Genomic DNA, 22,717 nt, shown 5'->3' with positions numbered 1-22,717 from the left:
TTCTTCGACGATTCGACGACCGCCGTCGCGCGTTGCTTGTCAATCATGCATGCCTGACACGATTCCCTGTCCGCGGCTAAACGCTCGTGTCTCTTCCTGCCGACAGATAATAGGCTTTTCGATGCGAGAATTTCATACATTATATCCACGACGTCCGCTCCGTCGGGGCCCGGAGTCCTGCGGGTACAATTTTAGGGCAGCTTCGTTCTAATATCACGGACACCGCCGCCAGTGACCCTCTAATAAGGGACGCGGAATAAGGGGTGAAAAGCCAGGTGGTCGGACGTCAGTTTTCACCACGTGAAAAGCACTCTCTATGCATGCGTGGTAAACATGAGCATGTAAATGCATTTGTGGGAAAAATGTATAGCTAAAGCGTAGAACAGTGAACGAATTGAACGCGTTGCCGATCTTTAATGAGTCAAGATTGGGGTATTCTGAGGAGATTTTAATTTGTGGAAGCTGTTAGAGATATGAATGTTATTCCGTTTCTTTATGTCGGAGACGAACACCATTCTTCTTGTCGCTAATATTATAATATTGTAATATTATTAAATTATATTAAATATAATATAATAATATATAATATATAATATAATATGATATTATAATATTAATAAATTATATTAAATATAATATAAACATGATATATACAATATAAGCATATAAACTTTAATGAGTCAAGATTAGGAAATTCTGAGGAAATTTGAATCTGTGAAAGCTGTTAGATATGAATGTTTTAAATTATATTAAATATAATATAAACATTCCTGCGGATGTAAATACACGATAATTATGAAGTTTCTTCTTCTAAGAAGTTGAAGCGATCGGAAAAGTTCTGATCGTTGTAATTGGAACAGAAAAGAAAATGGTACGGCTAGGGGTTGAAAGAAAGTAAAAATGTCGACACGTTGATTGCAGCTTGCTAAAATGGCGGAACTGCGTTTCCGCGTTCAGTTAACGCCTTCGAAACGGCGTAGAATTACGTCGCCTATAACGAAGGCGTCGAAGACCCGGCGCAACGATTTCAGGAGAACACGGCGAACAATTTGAAAAACCGCTCGTGGAGCGAAATTGGATGAAGCATTTGACGATCGGAGGAGGTTAAAGGAACCCGTTCCGAAAGGGTTCAAAAACACGGCGCCGAAAGTTCGGCCGGTCTCGGTCGCGCCGTAAACGCGCGGCGAAACAAGGGTGAGAGAAATAAGCCGGCGTAAAGTTCCGCGGCAATCTCTCGTCCAAGGACGAAACGCCGCGGCGTAACAAGGTCTCGGCGGCCGTTCCGTCGAGCACACGGCGATAATTCAGCGAAAATTCGCGGCGAAAAAAAGGAAGGAAGGAAAAGAGACAGAGAAGCGAAAGGGAAGAGGAAGAAGAAACGAAGAGAGAGAGAGAGGGATAGAGACAGAGTTACAGAGAGAGCGAGTGCTACAGAGCGAGAGAGAGCGCGAGTGCTGAGAGCGCGTGTACTAGAGAGTGCGTGAACTAGAGAGTGCGATAGAGAGCGCGAGTGTTAGAGAGTGCGAGAGCTAGAGAGCTCGAGAGCAAGAGAGCGCGAGTGCTGAGAGTGCAAGAGAGAGCGCGAGTGTTAGAGAGCGCGAGTGCTAGAGAGTGCAAGAGAGAGCGCGAGTGTTAGAGAGCGCGACTGCTAGAGAGCGCGAGTGCTAGAGAGCGCGAGTGCTAGAGAGCGCGCGAGAAAGAAAGAGAGAGCGCGAGTGCTAGAGAGCGCGAGTGCTAGAGTGCGTGAGTACTGAGAGCGCGAGTGCTAGAGAGCGCGCGAGAAAGAGAGAGAGCAAGAGTGCTAGAGAGCGAGAGAGAGAGGGGGAAGGGCGAGGCAGGCGTCTGGCGAAAAGTCTGCCCTCGGAAGCGAGCCGGAGAAATTCTGGGCGAAGCGACACCGCCGGCTCGTACTCCCGAGGGGTAACAACAAACCCGACACGTATTCCCGATCGAATTAATGGTCGCGTAAACGACTCGATATTGGGAGCATTAATTCGGCGAACGAGCCATTAATATTCGAAACGACTTTCCGCGTGCCGACGAACAAGTTCGCGAACCGGGCGGCCGCCGGCTTCGAAACCTGTCGAAAATTACCTGTTGCTGGTCGACGAGCGAAGATATTTCCCGCTGCTGCTGCTCCATTCCCTGGAAAAGAAAAGAACGGCCGATCAGTTGACGAACGACGACGTCGTCGCGGCGATAAACGGGAATCTCGCGCGCGCGCGCGCGTGCGATAGCGGCGACGTCCAACCACGGGCTAAATATTCTACGCCGATATAAACGTTGATCGGCGAAAAATATTTGATCGATCGATCGGCTCCCGGCGAACAATGAACTTGGACGTGTGTTTTTTTTTCTTCTCTCGCGTTCATTTTTGTTTTGTTTTCGCCCGTTAGGAAAAGTTGCGTAATGGATGCCCGAGCTTTCATACGAACGGGGTCAACGGATGCGACTGGAGAGAAATGATAAAGCAACAATCGCGGAACAATAAACCGCGTCTTTTTTATTCTCCTGCGTTTCGCCTCCGCGCGCGGACCGCCCCGCGAATATTGCGGCCGATCAAATATTTAGCCGCGAGAACGTACATATTAATGAAAGTGTCTATATTAATTGCGGACTTTTCCGCGAATCTCTGTTCTCATTCCCTTTCAGTTCTTCTTCTTCTTCTTCTTCGACCGTGAACGGAGAAAAGATTGATGCGCCGCGAGCAGCAACCGTGATGTTTGCCGAACGTCCAATCGGAGAGAGAACGGGCGCTGCTTCTACGCGCTGGTAGAAATGTTTTAATTGGTCCGCGGATGTTATTATGACACGAATCGGCGCATAGAATATAGTAGGATATATATATGTGTATAATGAATTTCTATCGAGCCGCGCGCGCGCGTGGCTTCGGAGAATGTTTATGTTTGCACGAAGATCCGCGGTCTAATTGGTATCATTGTTCGTTAACCCTTTGGACGATGAGCCCGAGGTCTTGGCGGATTATTGTTGAACGATGAACCTACCAGCGCCGGTCGTACGACCGGTTTTGCGCCTCTTATTTTACGGTTATTGAAATTACACGGTTTTTCTATGGGAGAGGAGGATCTAATTAATTTCTTCGATCGAGCGCAACTTGCGATCAAGCTCGCGGAAAATCGAAATGTATTGTTGTCGTGAGTGCTTGGTGAGACAAGGATTAATGATTAAAGTTTTATTAAATATATTAGTAAAAAATATATATGTAATATTATATTATAATTATATTATATTATATTATTTTATATTATATTATACTATATTATATTATATTATATTATATTATATTATATTATATTATATTATATTATATTATATTATATTACATTATATTATATTACATTACATTATATTACATTATAAATATAGTATATAATATAATAATATATTAATATTGAAATATTGATAAAATATCCAATCAGATAAAAACGTATCCGAATCAGATTTATTCCGAATAAGAATTTATTCGTACAGGAATTCGTACGGAAAATAATCTATTTGTATAAAATACGAAAACGTTCTTTTCATCGTTTCATTTCTTCCATATTACTGAACCACGGCTTGAGTAGATGAAATTCGATTGATTCTGAATGTATTCGCATAAATATATTCTTAGAAAATTACGTGAAAACAGTGAAGCAGCGACAGCAATCTGAAAGAGTAGTTCATTTTCTCGAAGTCGCCTTAGCTTGTCTCAAACTTGTTCTAAATCGTTAATAGCTTCAGTTCCTAATTAGTTCTATTTATCCTGCGTTTGTGTCTATTTAATCAATGTACAGTGCTTCGCAAAAAAATTAAATATAATTTTAGGGCTCGTGCGGCGTTGGATAGAAGCAGAAATAAAACTTTCCATGCCGCTGTCGTATAAGATCGTGAATCGATTGCATCGAGAACGACGTTGCAGCGAGGTGAAATAAGTCGAACGAGATTATTATTAAAATTAGCGAAGCTGGAAGTGCGAACAACGGTGTTGTTAATGTGGTGGAAGGCAGCATATGTACGCGATAAGCTGACACGAATCGAGACGACGAAATGAACGGAAACGAGAGAAGAGTCGGGAGAGCATTTCGCGTTGTAAATTCTGACGAATTACGCAGAGGACGAACAGAAGGAGGCGATAAAAACCGACATCGAATATATTTATTGTGCTGCAGCATTTTCGAAGTCCGCTTTGAAGTTAGCTTTCACCGGGTTATACAGAAATGTAATATTTATACCTTGACTGCTGATCGGAGAACTTCAAACATTTCGCGATGCTAAGGCATGTTACCGAAACAAATTAAAATTCAAACAAAATATAAGATATGTCATGCACCGGTTGCTTTCTCAACCTTCTTGCGTTTTGCGAATCCTAATCTATAGTCGAATATGTAATATATTATAGTAATATATTATATTATAATAATTATATGTATTAATATATATAATATATATTAATATATATTATAATATATATAATATATAATATTATATATAATAATAATATTATATATATAATATAATATATAATATTATATATATATAATATAATATAATATAATATTATAATATATATATATATTAATACATATAATTATTATAATATAATATATTAGTACAATATATTACATATATTCGACATAAACTACTTAACTAACTATAGTTATAATATATTATATATTATAATATACAATATAATATAATATAACTATAGACAGTTAAGCAGTTTATTTTTATCTAGGTGATCAAGATTTTCGACACACATCTTCCTCCATAGAATACATAGTATACAAATTTGCAATTCTGAACAAATAAATTGCGAATCGATTACACAGAGTGCACCGATTAAGTTCGATGCACTTTCTCGCATTATTGCCATCTTTCAAGAATTTCAACGTAGCTGTGAAAAATATCAAAATATGTCCGAGTCACCGTTCAATTCTGACAACATTCGCAACATCGTACAATATCGATCGGTATTTCGTAAAAAATCGACAAGTAGGCTTAGCGTCCGAGAATAAACTCCTTAAAGAATAAATTTCGTAGGATTAGGGCGTGAATTATCGCGGATTTAATCACACCGTTCTCACCGGTTTCTCGCGCGAACAGCGTCGAACGTTGCCGCGTACGCTGCATAGTTGTATTTATTATATTTATCGTATTAAACACAGCGCGGCCACTCGTAAAATACGATAAAAATGTGCTCAAAGAGAAGCTATAAATTCTCGAAATTACGTGTTACAATTTTAAATAACGATATCCGGAAAATTCATTCGACGTTCTTCGCGTGCGATGCAAAATGGCGGTCGTCGCACCGCTGTGCTAGAGATGTTAAAGATGAAACGAACGGTGTTAACCCTAGAAAGATAACCATATGACAACGTACGTAAAAGATAACCATACGCTTCAGAGGCGCATGCTTTTCTAAGGCGTCAATTTTATACTAACAATGGATATTTATTTAAGTTAATCTAGTCATTTTAAAGGTTTGGCATTATTGTACAAATAAAATGCATTTATATTATATTTTTTTATATTTTAAGTAATTTTAAACTTAAATCACTAGACCTCTATGAAAAATTAACAAAAATCAACAGTCTTCGCAGGCGCCTCTGCGACGTAGGTTATCTTTCTCGGGTTAAAGATGCGAGCAAAGAAGGCGTACATACGTAAATGTACTAATTCGGGTTTTGTTTGTTTACAGGTCGTACCCGTCGCCCGTGCAAAACGGAGGGCCAAATGGGACGACGATGAGTTGCGGAGGTTCCCAAGGTAAGCCTCTCGATCAGGAAACAAGAGACACGCCGCTAATCGACTCGCAGCGATTCAATAGGGGATATATCTCGATCGGCCGGCACTCGACGGGGCCGAAACCGGGGCGAGATCGGGGTGCGAGATCGGGGCGAAACCGAGCACAGGGCCGCCGGCCGGGGCACGCGAGCAAGTTTTATATTTCTCCGCGGGCGGCGGAATGGAATTTCGCAATAAAGGGAGTCCTACGCTGATTAATTAGCTCGGCGAAAAAAAAAATTGGCGGGAATTTCGTTCCGCCTATTGAATTAGCGTTGCATTAAATTTATTGGCAGAATTCTCATTGAAAGATCGGGGGCTCGCACATATCGGGGCCGCGCGCCGTTCGCCGCGGCCGCGATCGTGTCTGCCCTGTCCACCTGTGACTCTGTCCTGGCTGAATAATTTTCCAACTATCAAACGTCGAGGACGTATGAAAATACCGGCTACGATATTTCAGAGGAAACTTTCGGCGAAAAAATGCCCCCACCCGCGGCAATTCAATATCGCGCGATTACGCGGACAAAGGTATAACGAATCAAATATCATTTTAATTTTGTATATTGTACCTTGCAAATGCGAGCACGCGTCCCGCACCGTTCCACCCCTATCCTTCTCTCTTTCTCTCTCTCTCCCTCTCTCTTTCTCACTATCTATCTCTCTCCTCTCCTCTCCTCTGGTTCGCCCTCCACCTCCACACAACAACCGGACGCTCGTGACTTATGCGTTTGGCATCGCGAAAAACCTGCTCGCTTATCCGGCCGCGTTCATTTTCAGATTCAAACCCGCTGTCCGCTGTTTTTCGATGGAATTTCACGCAAAAGGATTCGCCGGCAAGATAAACGGAAATTCGACGAACGATCCGATTAAATTTAACGTCCGGCCGGCGATTCCGCCGGATCGCCTCGAGCCGCGCGCGCGCCCGTTTTCCTGCGTTAATCGCGATATTTATGGCGTTCGAGTCGGTTTGACGCGGTTTCCGAGCAACTTTTATCCCTCGAAAGAAACGCCGGCAAAGGAGCACCCGTCGTAACGTAACATCTCCGTGAAACGTTTTACCCGCGTTAATCGCGATTTTCATGCGATTGACTCGATTTGGATTGGTCGAGCTCGATTCATTTTAATTTTTCTTTTTTTGTCGGTTCGGATCGGTTTGGATCGATTTTGCCGCGAATATTAATTTTTTGAAGAAACCACGGGAGAAGAGCTCTATACTAACACTCTGTGAACGGGTTAACCGTGTTAAACAAGATATTTATGGCGTTTTGGTTCATTCGGATTGGTTTGACTCGATTTGCAAACAATTTTCACACTTTATTTACCGGAAGCCTATTGAGAGGCTTTTCGATGAGTGAACTGTGTCCAAGAAAAGATGGACAATGTTCTCTTAAATAATAATTTCAAAAGAACTTGATATACTTGTATTTTAATTTAATTTATATTTTAATTTATATTTATTTTAAATTTATTTATATTTATTTATTATTATATATTATATTATTATATAATTATATTATTATTATATATTTATTTATTATTATTATTTATATTTATTTATTATTATATTATATATATTATACATTATATTTATATTTATATTAATCTAAATGAGAGAATTCATGGAAGGGATCATTACAGCTTTTTATCAATTTATTAAGGAAATTCTTATCGGCCTTCCACTATGAAAGAACTATTTAAAAAACTGCCGGTAAACGAAATGTTAATTTCCGTAAAAAAATACGCGGGAAAAGAAGCTCGATGCGAAAATCTCGTTCACTTATCTCCCCGCGCGAATGGCGATACTTATGGCATTCGGGTCGGTTCGGGTCTGTTTAGCTCGATTCGGCTCGGCCTCGGTTCGTCGGTGAACTTTAATTTTCGAAAGAAACGCGAGAGGCGGGGCTCGATACGAGGCGTCTAAGCGTCTTTTTTCGAACGGAAACTCGCGCTCCGGCCCGGTGAAAGCGTCAACGATAACGCAATAAAACGTCAGCAAGATTTCAAGCGTCACGGCGTTAATGGACGCGTAAAAAAATGTTTCAGTAACGTCGACCATCGCGAGTCGAGCGCGTCCATCGACGACAGTGGCGTTTTCTCCGCCGGTTGGAAGGAGGAACAACGAGGTTCATTCGGCGGGCACGGTCCGATTCGTCTTGTTGCTCTAAATAGGCTCGCGTTTCCTCATTTGTTTGCCGGACAATTGGCTTCGCGGAAACGCGAATTGCCCTGTCCTCGCTCGGGCGCGGAGGAATTCTGAAAATTTCGATCGTAATCGGTAGACCAAAGGATCTTCCTACGAATTTCCGTTTTCGTATACGATTTTATCAAAATCGGAATTAGACCAAAATTGTCGTCTTTAATCCTCCGCTTTCACGCTGGCTCAAAGTAATCGACGTTTTAATTGCGAAAGTGTGAAATTAATAGCGAACAGAACGCAGGTAGAATTCTTCGAAATTGTCCCTCGGCTTGGAAAGAAAAATGAACAATTTGAGACGAGACAATTTGATACGATTAGCTTTTTATAATTGCCTACTTTTTTAAGATTTCCTTAACACGTCGAATGCCACGGGGGTCACCGGTGACCGGCACTTAACTCGGCAGTGACGCCATGGGGGCCACCGGTGACCGGCGCGCCCAAATTGATAGGAATATATATATAATTTAAAACAAATGTCAATATCTAAGATTTTGTATTATTACCATCGTCGATTCAAACAGTGATCCCTGTCGCAATTAACATGTCAAACATACTGTAACTTATCTATTGCAGATAATATTTCAACATTATGTGTGTCGCATAAAAGAAAATTCATCGCGGCGCCAATTGGACAATTTCCGTAAAACCGGCGTGGCATTCAACGTGTTAAATGCGTTGACAATCGGCAATTACGAGAACGAGCCGCGCGGCACAAATAATTGTATCTCCTCCTCCCAAAATGTTCATTTTCGTTTCCAAGCAATTTTGGAAAATTTACTCTACTCGAAAGTAAGTTATCGAGAGTGCTAATAAGGGAAACGATGTTCTGGAACGTTCGAATTATATTCTCAAATTCTTGGGTCTCGATAGATGACTGCCAATATTTTGGCGACAGTCGTTCGAGAATTCAATGAAATGTGACAGCGGAGGGATAACTACAAACTTCTTCGTTGCAAGAATACGATAAAAAATGCTAATACATCTTTCGAATTTACACACGTTTCCTTGAATTTTACATATTCGCGCAAGCCGTAAATTCTTGAAGATCCGCGGCTGCTAATCAACTTCGGCACGCCGAATACGTTATCGGTGAAAAATGTATTTTCGTACCGGGAGAAATCAATCCGTCACTTATTAGGGACGTCTGATCGATCCGATCCGAATCGAATGAATAAAGCAGGACGAATTGATCTCTCCGCGGAAATGTCATATATCGCTTCCTATGATTGCGTGAATCATCGAAAAAGAGACGAAACAACCGACGTATTCTTTTCTCGCGATCAACGGAAGAGCGAAGCGAACGCGTTCAAAGGATCGACCGAGCGAAGAATCGACAAGCAGGTCGCGAGATCGCGATCGCTCGATCGTTTCCCATGACTGTGGAGCGCGGGATAAGGGGAGCGAGAATAACGCGAGCGTGTCGAAGAACGGAGCGGATTGCGCGCCGCGATTTGAAGCGAGCGAGCGAGCGAGAAATCGAGCGAGCAAGAGCAAGAGCTTCCATTCGGCCCGGAATGATATACACGGCGGAGTCCCGTTCCAAAAATGCCTCCGGGGAGGAAAAGCCCGATATCAACACTTCCCGCGAAAATAATAATATTTTCTTTCGTTTGACTGTCACGGCCAGCACTTCGGCTGACCGCGGTTTCCGTAACCGGAAATAAGGGGCCGGACGGGGGAGGAGAATCGGCACAGGTCGCCGCCACGTTGGACAGCATTGATATACGCTTGCGAAAAAGTTGACTCACGCCGCGAAAATATATCTCGGCCGATAAGCTCGCGGAGGAATAACGCGTTCCGAAGCGTTGCGTGGCCGTAAACGATCGATGCGTTCCTCGCGACCAGACGAGCCGCGATATTATATCAAAATACCACGGGGTATATACAGGGTGTCCCAAAAATGTCTCGCAATCCGAAAGTAGGGGATTCCTGAGGTCATTTGGAGCAACTTTTTCCTTAGCGAAAATGCAATCCGCGGCTTTGTTTACGAGTTATTAAGGAAAAACAGTGACCAATCAGAGGCGAGATCATTTGGCGCGAGACGGCCGAGCCAATGAGCGGAACTGGGCTCCGCGCACTCGTTGGCCGCCGCGCGCCAGCCGAGCTCGCCTCTTATTGGTCAGTGTTTTTCGTTAATAACTCGTAAACGAAGCCTCGGAGAACATTTTTGTAAAGGAAAAAGTTGCTTCAAATGACCTCAGGAACCTCCCATTTCCGGATTGCGACACATTTTCGGGATACCCTGTATATTTCGAATGGCCCTCGCATTCATAATTACCTACACATGCTCGTCGATGTGTTCGAACGCCTCTTAAAACTGCACAAATTCTTTACAGTCAAGCCAAGCGACCTTTACAATGGGACCTAAATTTTCGTTGAGATGTTAGAGGGATTAGTTTACCAGACAAAGGCTAAAAAAGTGTTTCCAAAAATTTCAATCGATTGGGGTGATACGAAAAATATTCAAAACTGTCGAAGAAATGTTCCGTATGCATTATAGATCACCGAGATCTAGAAAACACATTTTTCTAAACTTTCGTTTCACATTCGGATAAAAAAGTTGTACAAATCGTTGTCATTCCAACTGAACGTAATTTTTGCAAACAATTTTGTAGTCACTGTGTGGTAAACTAATGTCTTCCACATTTGGATCGCTTGGCTCAATTGCGAAGAAGTTATTCCGTGTTAAAAGAAGTTCGATAAAAATAGTTTTCACTTTCCATTGAAATTTTCTCACTTTTTTACAAGTTTCCAAAGCGTTGCTGTTGGAACTGGAAATCTGATAACTTCGAATTGACGATGTGTACAAATCCATAAACTTATTAAAAAAAGAACCATCAGAACGAAAACGAAAGACTGCGGATTTTACAAATGATAAAGCTGTCATGTAAAACAGAAGAAGAATTTAAAAAATTAGAGAATATCGATGCTCTATTTTTTACTGGCTATAGTTATTAAAGAAGTACATTTCTAAGCGACTCTTGTTTGCAGATGTAAAAAAAATGTACATTTTCCATGAAGATCCGCAGCGTCGCGATCGACAAAATATCGACGAAATTTTGCAACGTGGACGCTAAAAAATTGTGCGAACACGCGTCGACGGAATTACCGCATTAATTTTGAACCGATCATTTTCAATTAAAGTCTGTCCTCGTTAAACCGAAAGGAAAGAATTGAAGTTCGGTCCACGAATTTCTCGGTCCGCGAACGAAGTCCTCGGTGCAACAAAGCGCATCGGACATTTACGGACGCCATTTGCGATCGCGTCTGAAACCGCGATCCCTGGAAATTGACACTGCCCGGGGCCACGACAGAGTCGGAGAACCTATGAAAATTCTGCCGAACAATTCAAACAAAGGAGGCCGTCTTTGTGCATCGCGTTCCTGATAACCGAATCGTGTGTTCATGCATGGCGAAGCAGCGCACGGTAAACAAGAGTTGCAAATAGCGGCGAGAATTGAAACATGCGGCGCGACGGCGAACGATACACCTTCCAGGGTTCGTTCGCTCTTTCATTTTTCCCGTTATCGCGTTTCTAGTTATCGAACTGTTGAAAAATCGAGTTCGAAACGCAGCGGGCGTCGCGACTTTAAACAATCGCGAGAGTTTCTCGCCTAATGGAAACTAGCACGCTTTGAAAAATAGCTGTTCGAGCTCGACTTCTACAATCCAGACAGAATATTATTAATAAAAACTATTCAACGAATCTTCCACGACGCGTTGTACAATCATTTTTGCGATATACTGTTTTTTAGTCAAACAGTAAATCGTATTAGTAGACTGCAGATCGTTGCGCGCAACTTTTGGAGATTGATTTGCAAGGAATGGAATAACGAGGAATTTTTTATTTTGCTGTTTAAATGACTCCTTGCGATTGAAATTTTTAAAGCACATACTTATCATGCTTTTCAGACTAATTTAACTTTTAATCAGAATATTTAACCAAAAATATCTTATTCTGTTAATTCTCCTTCGTATATATATAATCGAGGAAATTTTGTATTATGGTTTTCATTGTTTGATTCTGTATCACGATTTTTAATGTATATATTTATTATATTTTTGATTCTGTATCATGATTTCTAACTTTCACTTCGTATATCAGAAAAAATGCAATCTCATTAACACTACCACACCGGTTCAAATAACTTCCGCATTTGCTTTAAAATTTAAATATATATATATTTGATTTAAACATATATTAATATAATAAATTTACTTCTGAATTCAAGTAAACGTTACAGTAAAAAAGAGTAGCAAGATGTCAAAAGTAAATTCAGCCTCCTAATTCTGACAAAACGACACGCGTCACACATATTTCGTGCTCTTAGCGTTAGCTTTGTAAATTCGTCGATTGTTCATATACCTAACAACCCCATTTACACTACATATTTTCGAATCGAATCACTGTCCACAATACATTCCGTAAACGAAACGCTATCTCGCCGGCTTAATTAACGAACAACATAGAAAGATTGACATTGAACAAGCATTTCCATGCTCGCGTAAAAGTTTCGAACTCCAGGCCATCGCCTGGCCGCGAAGAATTATTAGCAGGTTCAAAAATCGCAGGTGTCGCGAGTCACGGCGATCCTTGGACAAGGGTGCGGGACGGTCGAATGAAAAAAAAAAGAAAGAAAAAAGAAAATCCCCGCGGAATACCGTATAATAATCGCTGCGGGTTAGTCGGCGGCGGGACGTCGGGGCTCGGTCGGGCCCGGGAAGATTGAAAGGACACCGATGCCTTTTTCTGCGCAGGTGGGGTGATGGTGAAGCAGGAAGCGAGGGATGACGGTTACGAGACAAGTCCGGATCTCGAGATGAGGAGCACCGGTGGTGACAGCAGTCAGCAGTACCACACGCCGCTGACACCGCACACACCGCACACACCACACACGCCGCACACACCCCTCACGCCGATATCGGCGACAGCGCATCAACCCCAGCAACCTGGCTCGACCGCTTCCACCCTCGGACAGGTGAGCTTTTCCCTCTATTTTTCCTATTTCTGCCTCGAGGAAACCCCGAACGATTAGGTCACGCGGCTCTCTATTCCGGGCACAGACCGACGCGCCATGCAATTTCCTTGACGCGCGAGACGTCGCTGCGACACGGAACAACCGTCTCGTTGTCGGTCGACACTATCCTCTCTCTCTCTCTCTCTCTCTCTCTCTTTCTCTCTCTTTCTCTCTCTCTTTCTCCTATTTAACTCTTTCCGCTCGGAATGCGCGGCGCATTCCTTGCTGCAACCTGCAATTTTCGCCGAAAGAATCGCGAAATGCAAATACCGTAGATCCTCGTTTATGCGAACGTTCGGGGAACGAGTTCGGATAACAGAGCGGTTCGCATGCTAGAGATCCACTTTGGCCTTTTTCCACTGCCTTTTACTTTTCGTTCGGACGATAAACGTCCCTGTAATCGGTTAATCGAGGTCTCTGTCTTCGGTTAATCGAGGAGTCTATTCGCATCATTTATATCGTTCGGTTCGCTGCTATACAGTAATGTCTCCCTAATCGAAGCTCAGATTGTCCACAAAAATGGACAATTTGGGAAGAGGGGATACGATTGTTCGAGCGTTGCAGTTCGTTTTTATAGCTACATATTGTCAAGATTATGAAAAGGGTCGAATAATCGTATCTCCTCTTTCTAAATTGTCCATTTTTCTGCAGAATCTGAGCGTCAGTTAGGGAGACATTACTGTGCTCCGTACAAGTTTATACACAGTGATTCGTCGCATCAAAATGGACAAATTTTTCGGACGCGATCGGACATCCTTCAGAATGGAATAACACGTTTAACCCTTTGCACTCGAGCGGTGACCCGAAGCACTACTGAAAATTGTTACATCATGTTCCAAGATAATTTTTACATTATCAAAGTCTAGATATAAAATACTATTAAAAGTCTAACTGTCGTATGAGTCGCAAGAGTCAATTTCATGCGCATAAAATGCACTTTGTGGTATAAAATGGAAATACCATGAGTCAGAGAAATTAATTTAGATTTACAGTTAAGAGTGTAAGTTTTACAGTTTTCGAGTGCAAAGGGTTAATACGCGAAGTGCCGAAAATCGTCCTGAACAGTTCCCACGGAATGATTGAATTAATGAAGCTGAAATTGCACAGTTAAAATCAATTATAACGGTTGATATTTCAACTTTTTCGTATTCCGAGGATCCTAGTAAAATTCAGTTTCTTCAAATATACAGCAATCGCTCACAAATTCGCGCTCAGATTGCGCAAAAATATGGCCAATTTAGAAACATCGTTCCTTCCTAAAATAATAAAATAAAAAAAACCTTGCAAAGATTTTTCCCAAATTGTCCGCTCTCGTTTGCAAGCTGAAGGACAATTGGGGAGAATTTACTGTACTCGAAGTCTTGCGGCTCGTTTTTGTATTTTTGACAATCGGTAACTGTACAAAATAATAGAATAAGTAAAAGAAGAAGAAGTTTAAATAAAAAGCAAGAGTAATCGTATCTCCTTTCCCCAAATCGTCCATTTTCGCGTACAATCCGAGCGTCGATTAGGTAGAATTTCCCATAGAAATCCGGCAGTCGCGACGCGTCTCGTTCTCCGCGCGAAGAAACGCGAGTCGAAACAGCGGCCGACCGTATCGTGCAATTACAATACAAGATCAGGAACGTGCGCCGATATTTTTGCCGCGAGGAAAAGATCGAGTCGGTGGAAGTTCCGGCTGCGGTCGGAATCAATCTCGCAGCGTGGCCGATCGTCGGCGGTAATCGGCGACATCACGAGGGACAAATATCGGCGGCTAAAGCCCGTGGAATTATTTGTCGGTTAAGACCGATGATCGTTACGGTTGGATCCGGTGATTCCCGATCGGAATAACGAGCGATAAATTGCGCGATAAAAGTGCGCTCGCTCGCTCGTTCGCTCGCGCGAGCACAAGCGATCAGCGCCGAGCCGATCGGAGCGCACTTTCGTAACGCGGCGCGGTGCGGTCGATTTGCATTTGGTCGCGCTTATGCAACGCCGTTTCCCGCGGGCCGATAATGACATAAGAAAACGAGACGCGTGCAGGATCTGGATCCGCAGGACGACGGAGAAGAGACCCGTCGAGGCCGCGACGACGGCCGCGGCTGCGACCGCGGCGATCGGGACGAAACGCGAACGTCCGGGACGGTTCTCGAAAATTCGATGACGTCGCTTTAGAACGCCGACGTACGGCGTCGTTCGTCGCGGTGAACCTCAAGGTGAACCGGTACGCGTTGCTAGTAATCGGCCGAGGGTAAAAATACACACTTTTAAGCAGCGCGGCGCGGAGCGGCGCGGCGCGTTTCCTCGCGTCGTCGCTCGGAAGGATTCGTCGCTCGATTCCGCGGCGCGATGTATCCGTGACTCTTAGCAGATAACGAGAAATCGATGCGTTCTCCGTGACGATTCCCTCGGCCAACCGTCGACACGTCTCGGATTTATCGTCGACGCCCGAGATCGAGAGCCGACCTTTCGCTCGTTGCCACGCGAACAGCTTTTACTTTGTTCCCTCTTCGCCTCGCGCCGATCTTTCTCCTTTGACCGGCCACGCGGTTCCCGCTTCCCTCGCGTTTATCGGTATGAATCGGTTTCATAGATCACCGATCGTGTTCTACGATTTTTTCTTTTTTTTTTTGAACGTTCAATGCCGAAACGCAAGAAAAGTACGCAAACTCGGAACAATTCAGTTCGTGATGTCGGAATAAAGATCGCGTTTTTTACAGCAATTAGGGTGAGTTCGCCTATTTCCGGACACTTAAGATTTTCTCTAAATAAATAAGAGAAAGATAATGTTTCACTTATATTCTATTTTGCATTAACTTTACATCGACGTAATCGGAAATTAAAATAAACAAAATAAGCAAGATTTTCACAATGTTAACTAAAGTTAACCTTAAACTTTGATTTTAAATTCTTAAGGACTGGATTCTTGGCCACTGCCAAGCCAGGTGGCAGCCATTTTGAAATCATTTTTCACAGTTAACCGATAGGTTTGCTCTTGCTAATAAAACAAAAACTATGGAAAATGCTAAATTATATTTTCCTCATAACAATGTTAGAAACAAACCACCCTATATAAGAGGACACGACGCGTTGCGTTATTAACGCCGCTGACGATTCATTTTTTTTTTTTTATCAAACTTGCAGCTCAATCTTTATCAGCTTATTAACACGTCCGCCGAGTTTCAAGTTTGATAAAAGAAAATTGTGCCACTCGTATATCATTCGACGTGACAGTCGAAAGTATTAATATAGTTCGGCGTTTCTGCTTCTACACGGTCTATCGTGACTGGAACATTTGTTTTTAGAGAGAGTCTTTTGTAAACACATTTCTAAAAATAGTTCCTCAAAACATCGTTATCTTCTCAATGCACGCGAAGAAACTGCCCGGAATTTGAGTAGCCGAGTAGTCGCGTTACTTCAGATTCGAATAGCCTTGCTGTGGTAACCGATTTTTTATTCAGATCTTAACAAATGTAATGTACAGGTGGGTATCCTGTGAGGAACTAATTTGTTCTAGGATCTCGTTCGTTATAGTATAGATTGACCGATATTGATATAGATATTGCCAAATATTATTGCAAAATGTACAGCACAGTTATTAATGAATATAACGATTTTACACAGAATAAGATAAATTTAGTGTGAAATAAAAAAATATGAGAGCATATATATAATATATTAAATAATATTATATTATATTTAAATTATATTTAAATTATATTAAATTATATTAAATATTATATTAAATTATATTTAAATATTATATTAAATTATATTAAATATTATTATTATATAATATTATATTATTATTATTATTATATTATATTATTATTATTATATAATATTATTATTATTATTATTATAATTATATTAAATTATACTTAGATTACATTAAATTGTGTTCAAATTTTACACACTGCACGTAGGTGTAAATTTACAAAAATCTATAAAGAAGAGAAATGGGAAGTGTCATCGATTCTACTTGTATTCCGCCGCGTTCATTGTAGCATATTCGTTCGTTGCAGCCTTTCGATTTAATGAGAGAAACTGTTCGCTGCAGCATCCGTTCGGCAACAGGATACCCCACTGACTGTGCAGTATAATACTTGAAAAAGTTTCGCTGGTTGTTATTATATGTAGAACTTTTTCGAAGCTGGCAGCAAAGTACCTTCGCAATTAGCAACGACCACTGTTATCCGACCGAACGATAGCGCGTTCGCGAAAGGTGTTTCGCGGAAAGAGAATAGCAAGGTTGCTATAACTTCGCTGATCTTTCATCGCGGTCCGTTCTCGCGGGCTGTTGCTCTCGGATAAGCCTTAGACCGAGGCAACATAAGACCGACAAACACACGGTCAGCGACAGACATAATCGAGCGCGGCGCGGCGCCTGTCGGACTCGGACAGCGAATATAGCTTCTTTCTTTCTCCCACGCACTTTTTTCTTTGGTCGGTTCGCTCGAAGGTCGCGCTTAGTATCGCGGCAAATAGCTATTTCAGTTCTCTGTCTCGAGAACCGAGGAAGAGAGCCGGAATGGACCTCGTAACCAGGCTTCGCGGGGAAATAAGTTACGCGAGGAGTGGGGACAGGCGACGCATGCGCCGGGTGTTCCATGTGGCGGTGTGGCGCGTCTACCGAGTGAACATTATAATTCGGAACTTCGATTTCGATCGTAGTTCGAAATTATAAGTTATACAGAAATTATACAAAAATCGCAAGGCGTGGGAGAGCCAGATGCAGATTTTTTACTCACTTAAATAATTTTAGCAAGCAGTTTCTTTCAATCTTCTCCCTTACTGCCCTCTTACATTTCTCGTATCCATTTCTGCCATAAATGCATAAAATCCGCGCTCTAATTACACCGCATTCCCACCTCACTCCTCGCGTAACTTATTTCTCTGGGAACATCGCTCACGACTAGACCGCGGATTTTATGCGTTTATGGTAAAAATGGACGAGCGAAATGCAGAGCAGTGAAGAGACAAAAAAAATGTAAGAAAATTGTTAAATCATTACCACTTTGTTAAAATTATTAGAAGAAAGAATATTATTCTATTTAACATATATATAATATTAAAGAATATCAAAGAATATAATTATTTAAGAATATTTAAGAATACTAAAGAATATTATTATTCGTCTCCTGGTTGATGCAATCGACGAAGAAACACTTTATTTTGCATAAAGATGGACCGCGGACCGCCCACAACTCGCCGCGGAGGGGAAAAAAGCGGAAAACGACCGATGAACGTCGACGACGTCCGAACATCGTCGCGCCCCCGTAACATCGCGGCAAGTTTTTCGTTCGGTGGCGTACGTACGAGATCGGCGTCGTCTCTATCGTTCGGCCGGGAAATAATGGAGCATGATTGTGCCGCCGCGATGCAGTTTTTAGGATCGTCTTTAATTACGTTCTTCCTTTATTGCCCGCACGTGAGTCACGGGCGGTTTCGCGCGGCGGGGGGAGGGGGGAAAGGTCGTGAATCAGGCGTAATCGAAGCGCTCGGCGAATTCCGCGAGCGTAATTATTGGACGCGCGGCGGTGTTATCAATGCGGTTGTTCCGAGCGTCGAAGAATCGCGCGTTCCCGTTTACAACTTCCGCGAATTGCGCCGATAAATATTTATGCCGCCGCGCGCGGCTGTATCGTGATCGCGCGGCGATAAATCGTCGGGCTGTACGAAAATTCTTGAGAAACGCGTCGCGACGCGGTCCAATTTTCTCGGTCGGTTTCGCCGCCGGCGATTTCGATTCGGACAGCCGGGACCCGCGTTGACGCGCCGTGATTTTTTTTCTTCTACTCCTGGCCCGATCAAGATCGCGCGCGACTCATTGGCTCGCCGGTGGAAGAAACAAACGGTAAAGCCTCGCCTCCATCGATTCTCAATAGCGCCGCTGAACATAATTGTCGGCGATTGCTCCGAGCCGTGGCGCGCCGCGCCGGCATTGTGCCCCGGCAATGCAACAAATCGGAAGGGTTTTATTTCGAAGGGAATCGCGCCGGTCGCGATACGATTTGTCAAATGAGACGAGCTCGCGAACAAAGCCGGCAACCCGATCGAACCATGCGCAACAATTCTTCTCCGATTTTAACAAGCGTTTTCACGCGGCGAGCGCGTTCCGTCGCGATTTGACAGACATCTCCGGCGTCGCTGCGATGTCAGACATTTTTCGCAAATTTCTGGCATTCCGACGAATCCGATGTTGCGGAGATTGTTTCGAACGGAACAGTATCCGGCCGCAACGTTCAGCATTCGGTAATTTGCGAAGTCCAGGGAACCGACGGAAATATTAAAGTCATTTTTTTATCGATTCGTCGCCGATGCCTCCGTCGTTCTAATTGACTTGCAACTGCGGACGTTTCTGCGGTCGAAAGGAGAAACGCGACAACTCGCAATTTCGTTAAATGCGTGAACAATTTTACTCCTTACCGTGAATGTGTAATTATTATTGGTAGACCGAGGATATTTGATGCATTTGCGACAAACAAAATGCGCGAGCTTGTGCAGTTTAAAATGGCAAACGAGATTCGATGAAGCTACTCGATCCGGGATATTATTTTCGGCCGGTTAAGATGAGATTAAAGGAGTCTACTTGGTTTCTATTTCCTGCAATCGACACGAAAAAGTTGTTATTTTCCATAAAGATTCGCAGTTCACTTAGCGGTCTGATAAGCGGCTTATGACGGAAAGTCTGTCGTTTATCGTCCGATCGCCGGGACATTTACCTTGTTAAACAAAGAAAAAGAGAGAGAGAGAGAGAGAGACAGATGACACAAGTACAATAAATTTTCTCCGACGGTCCATCAACTTGTAAATAAAAAATGGACGATTTGGGGAGCCTGGCGACTCGTTTTTCCGATCGTCGACGATTGTAAAAACTAACCGCGAATCTCGAACGATCGTATCTTCCCTCCCGAAATTGTCCGTCTTCGTTTACAAGCTGCGGGACAATTGGAGAGAAATTGACTTAATCCCGAAGAAAAGTCCGCGATGACGAAGCAAAATTGGGAAACGCGGGGCATAAATGACGAGCAGCCCCGCGTTCAAGCGCGACCTGTATTTTCGATGCAAGCGGCAATCGCTATTATCCCGACAATTTTCAGGCCGTATACCAACGGGAATATACATTTTACGGTCGCCGGTCTACGTGTTCATGATGGCACGTGCGCTACGTGCCGCTTCAAATTTTATTTTCCGAACGAACGGACACGTAAAAAAAGAAAAAAAAGGAAAAAAAGCCGGCAGGAATTCGTAATGAATTCCGTGGCAGCCGCGCGCGGCAGCTTCGGTGAGAAACGGAGATGTCGGCGGCGTCGTCGCGGCTCGGCGTGTGGCCGACGTCGACGCAGCATCGCGCCAAAAAATCACCCGACGGGACGACGACGACGACGAGGCAGCATCGAAATCTTTAATTCGCCTGTCCTCCGCGCGTTTCGGCTAATTTCGCACCTGACACGCCGCCGTCCTAAAAAGACCCCGGCGGTCGCGCGACCCAATTCGCGATTCATGGTGAATCCATGTGATCGATGACGCTGCGGACGGGTCGCACACCGTCCCCCCCCCCCCGAGATACACAGTAATTAATACTGCTAGTGTTTATATTTGTCGAAGTGCATCGCGGGTCCACCGCGCGACTCGACGAAGCGGCGAAGTTCCGTCAAAAATCGAAGAATTTTCTGTTTCGTAGAAACAGAGACGCGAAGCGGCGATTTATTTTCACGTCGAAGCCGAACCGTTGCGCGGGATAAGGGAAAAGTAGAGAGGACGTGGTAGAGTACGAACCGTTTTGTAACCTTGAACATTTATATTTGATTTTTAAAGTAATCCAACGAAATTGTGATTTATCCGATACACGGTATCGGATTTTATGCCGGATTGTTTGTTTGTTTTTGTTTTTTTATGCAATTGATACAGACAATTTTTTATCGTGTAAAAAGATCCACAGTCTAATTATTAAACTGCGGATTTTTACCGCGAAATAATAATTGTCTGCATTCGTTCCGAAATAATAGAAACTAAATAACAAGTTCGTTCCTTCTTCAGCGATTCGAACAGATCGAAATACATCGACAGTTTTCATATCGCAACTGCTCGACTTTATTGTGAAACGAATTAAATCCGCGATCTGCTGATTATCAATATTCGAGGCTTTTTATTTGTTATGTGCTCTAGTTTGTTTCTGTCATTATCTCTTATTTGTTAATAAACGGTAACTCTATAAAAACGAGCCGCAAGGCGCGAATAATCGTATTTCCTCTTACGAAATTGCCATTTTTGTGCTAATTATCAATATTCGAGGCTTTTTATTTGTTATTTATTCTAGTTTATTTCTGTCATTATTTCTCATTTGTTAATAAATGGTAACTCTATAAAAACGAGCCGCAAGGATCGAACAATCGTATCTCCTCTTCCCAAATTGCCATTTTTGTGCTAATTATCAATATTCGAGGCTTTTTATTTGTCATTTATCCGAGTTTATTTCTGTCATTATTCCTTATTTGTTAATAAACGGTGACTATAGAAACGAGCCGCAAGGCTCGAATAATCGTATCTCCTCTTCCCAAATTGCCATTTTTGCGCTAATTATCAATATTCGAGGATTTTTATTTGTCATTTATCCTAGTTTATTTCTGTCATTATCTCTTATTTGTTAATAAACGGTAACTCTATAAAAACGAGCCGCAAGGCTCGAATAATCGTATCTCCTTTCCCCAAATTGTCCATTTTCGTGTACAATCCGAGCGTCAATTAGGGAGAATTTATTACAAATGGTATTTCCGTCGACTTTTTCTCAAAACGATTTTCAAAAAGATCTTTCCGCAAGAATCGTCCATCCCTAGTTCACTGTCACCGAAGACGAAGATTTCCCAATTATCGCAGCCGCGAAGGATCTGTAATCGCGGATGCGGTCAACGTTGCGGCGGCTCGCATGAACGATATCAGGGGAACGGGACACGACCGTTTCTGGGGAACTTGGAACTTTTCTACAATGTTCGAAATTGTATTCGCAGGTGACGATCAAGTGCGAGACCCCGGTGGACCAGTACTCGTTCGTCGACGAGGACATGTCGATGGGCGGACTGAGGACGGCCAGCAGCCCTGCCGGCAATCCCGAGAACATGACGTGCCCTTCTGGGGCGCAATCCGCCCTTGCCACACCTACGTCGACGCCGCCCGGCCAGCTCCCCGTGCCGCAGCATCTCCAGATGAACCTTGGCGTGATGAACGGCAACGTGAATCCCCAAATGGCGCCGCATCAGCCCAAGAAGCGGGGCCGCAAGAAAAAATCCGAGATGATCCTCACGCCGGAAGAGTAAGGGCTCTTCTCTCATACTTGCCAAACACATTTGCTTTTCTTTTTTTCGGATGAAAATCAGCACAGAATCTTCTATCGTTGCGCTCTTATCGAACGGAGCTTGCTTTCACGTCATCTATGGCTTTGCTTCTCGCCAGTTTCCTAGACACTCGCATCGATTTATGCAAAATCCAAAATTTGTACTTTTCACATAAAGCTTTGTGCACAATCCTGGATGTTTTTGAAATTGTTTATTTAGTTGTCAATGTGAAAGTGCTAAGAAGGCTCGATGGTTATTTTTGGTTTATGACGGACTTCTCTGTAAGGGGTTGAAGTAAATAGCGGAGATAAACAGTATAATAAGGCATTCGGGAATTCTCTGACAATGGAATTATTGTTATAAGATGATAAGAGAGAAGTTAATAGCACTGTAGTTAA

At 42.9% G+C, this 22,717-nt stretch overlaps 2 protein-coding genes across 2 annotated transcripts in view; one reads left to right on the top strand and one right to left on the bottom strand.

The window, feature by feature from the left end:
• Tdg (Thymine DNA glycosylase) overlaps positions 1-22,717 on the top strand; it is a 173,342-nt gene that overhangs the window by 87,948 nt on the left and 62,677 nt on the right. Inside the window, exons 3-5 of the mRNA XM_076520237.1 lie at positions 5,702-5,769; positions 12,743-12,963; positions 21,996-22,297. Of these exons, the coding sequence (XP_076376352.1) occupies positions 5,702-5,769; positions 12,743-12,963; positions 21,996-22,297 (591 nt within the window). The remainder of the gene's footprint in view (positions 1-5,701; positions 5,770-12,742; positions 12,964-21,995; positions 22,298-22,717) is intronic.
• The window catches only part of Dnmt3 (DNA methyltransferase 3), a 211,357-nt gene that overhangs the window by 135,012 nt on the left and 53,628 nt on the right, over positions 1-22,717 (bottom strand). Inside the window, exon 2 of the mRNA XM_033478278.2 lies at positions 2,095-2,145. Coding sequence (XP_033334169.2) covers positions 2,095-2,142 — 48 coding nt within the window. The 5' untranslated portion in view covers positions 2,143-2,145. The remainder of the gene's footprint in view (positions 1-2,094; positions 2,146-22,717) is intronic.

This window comes from Megalopta genalis, chromosome 3 (assembly GCF_051020955.1).
Source record: "Megalopta genalis isolate 19385.01 chromosome 3, iyMegGena1_principal, whole genome shotgun sequence".
NCBI classification, from domain to species: Eukaryota; Metazoa; Arthropoda; class Insecta; order Hymenoptera; family Halictidae; genus Megalopta; species Megalopta genalis.
This window is presented reverse-complemented; position numbering and strand designations above follow the sequence as displayed.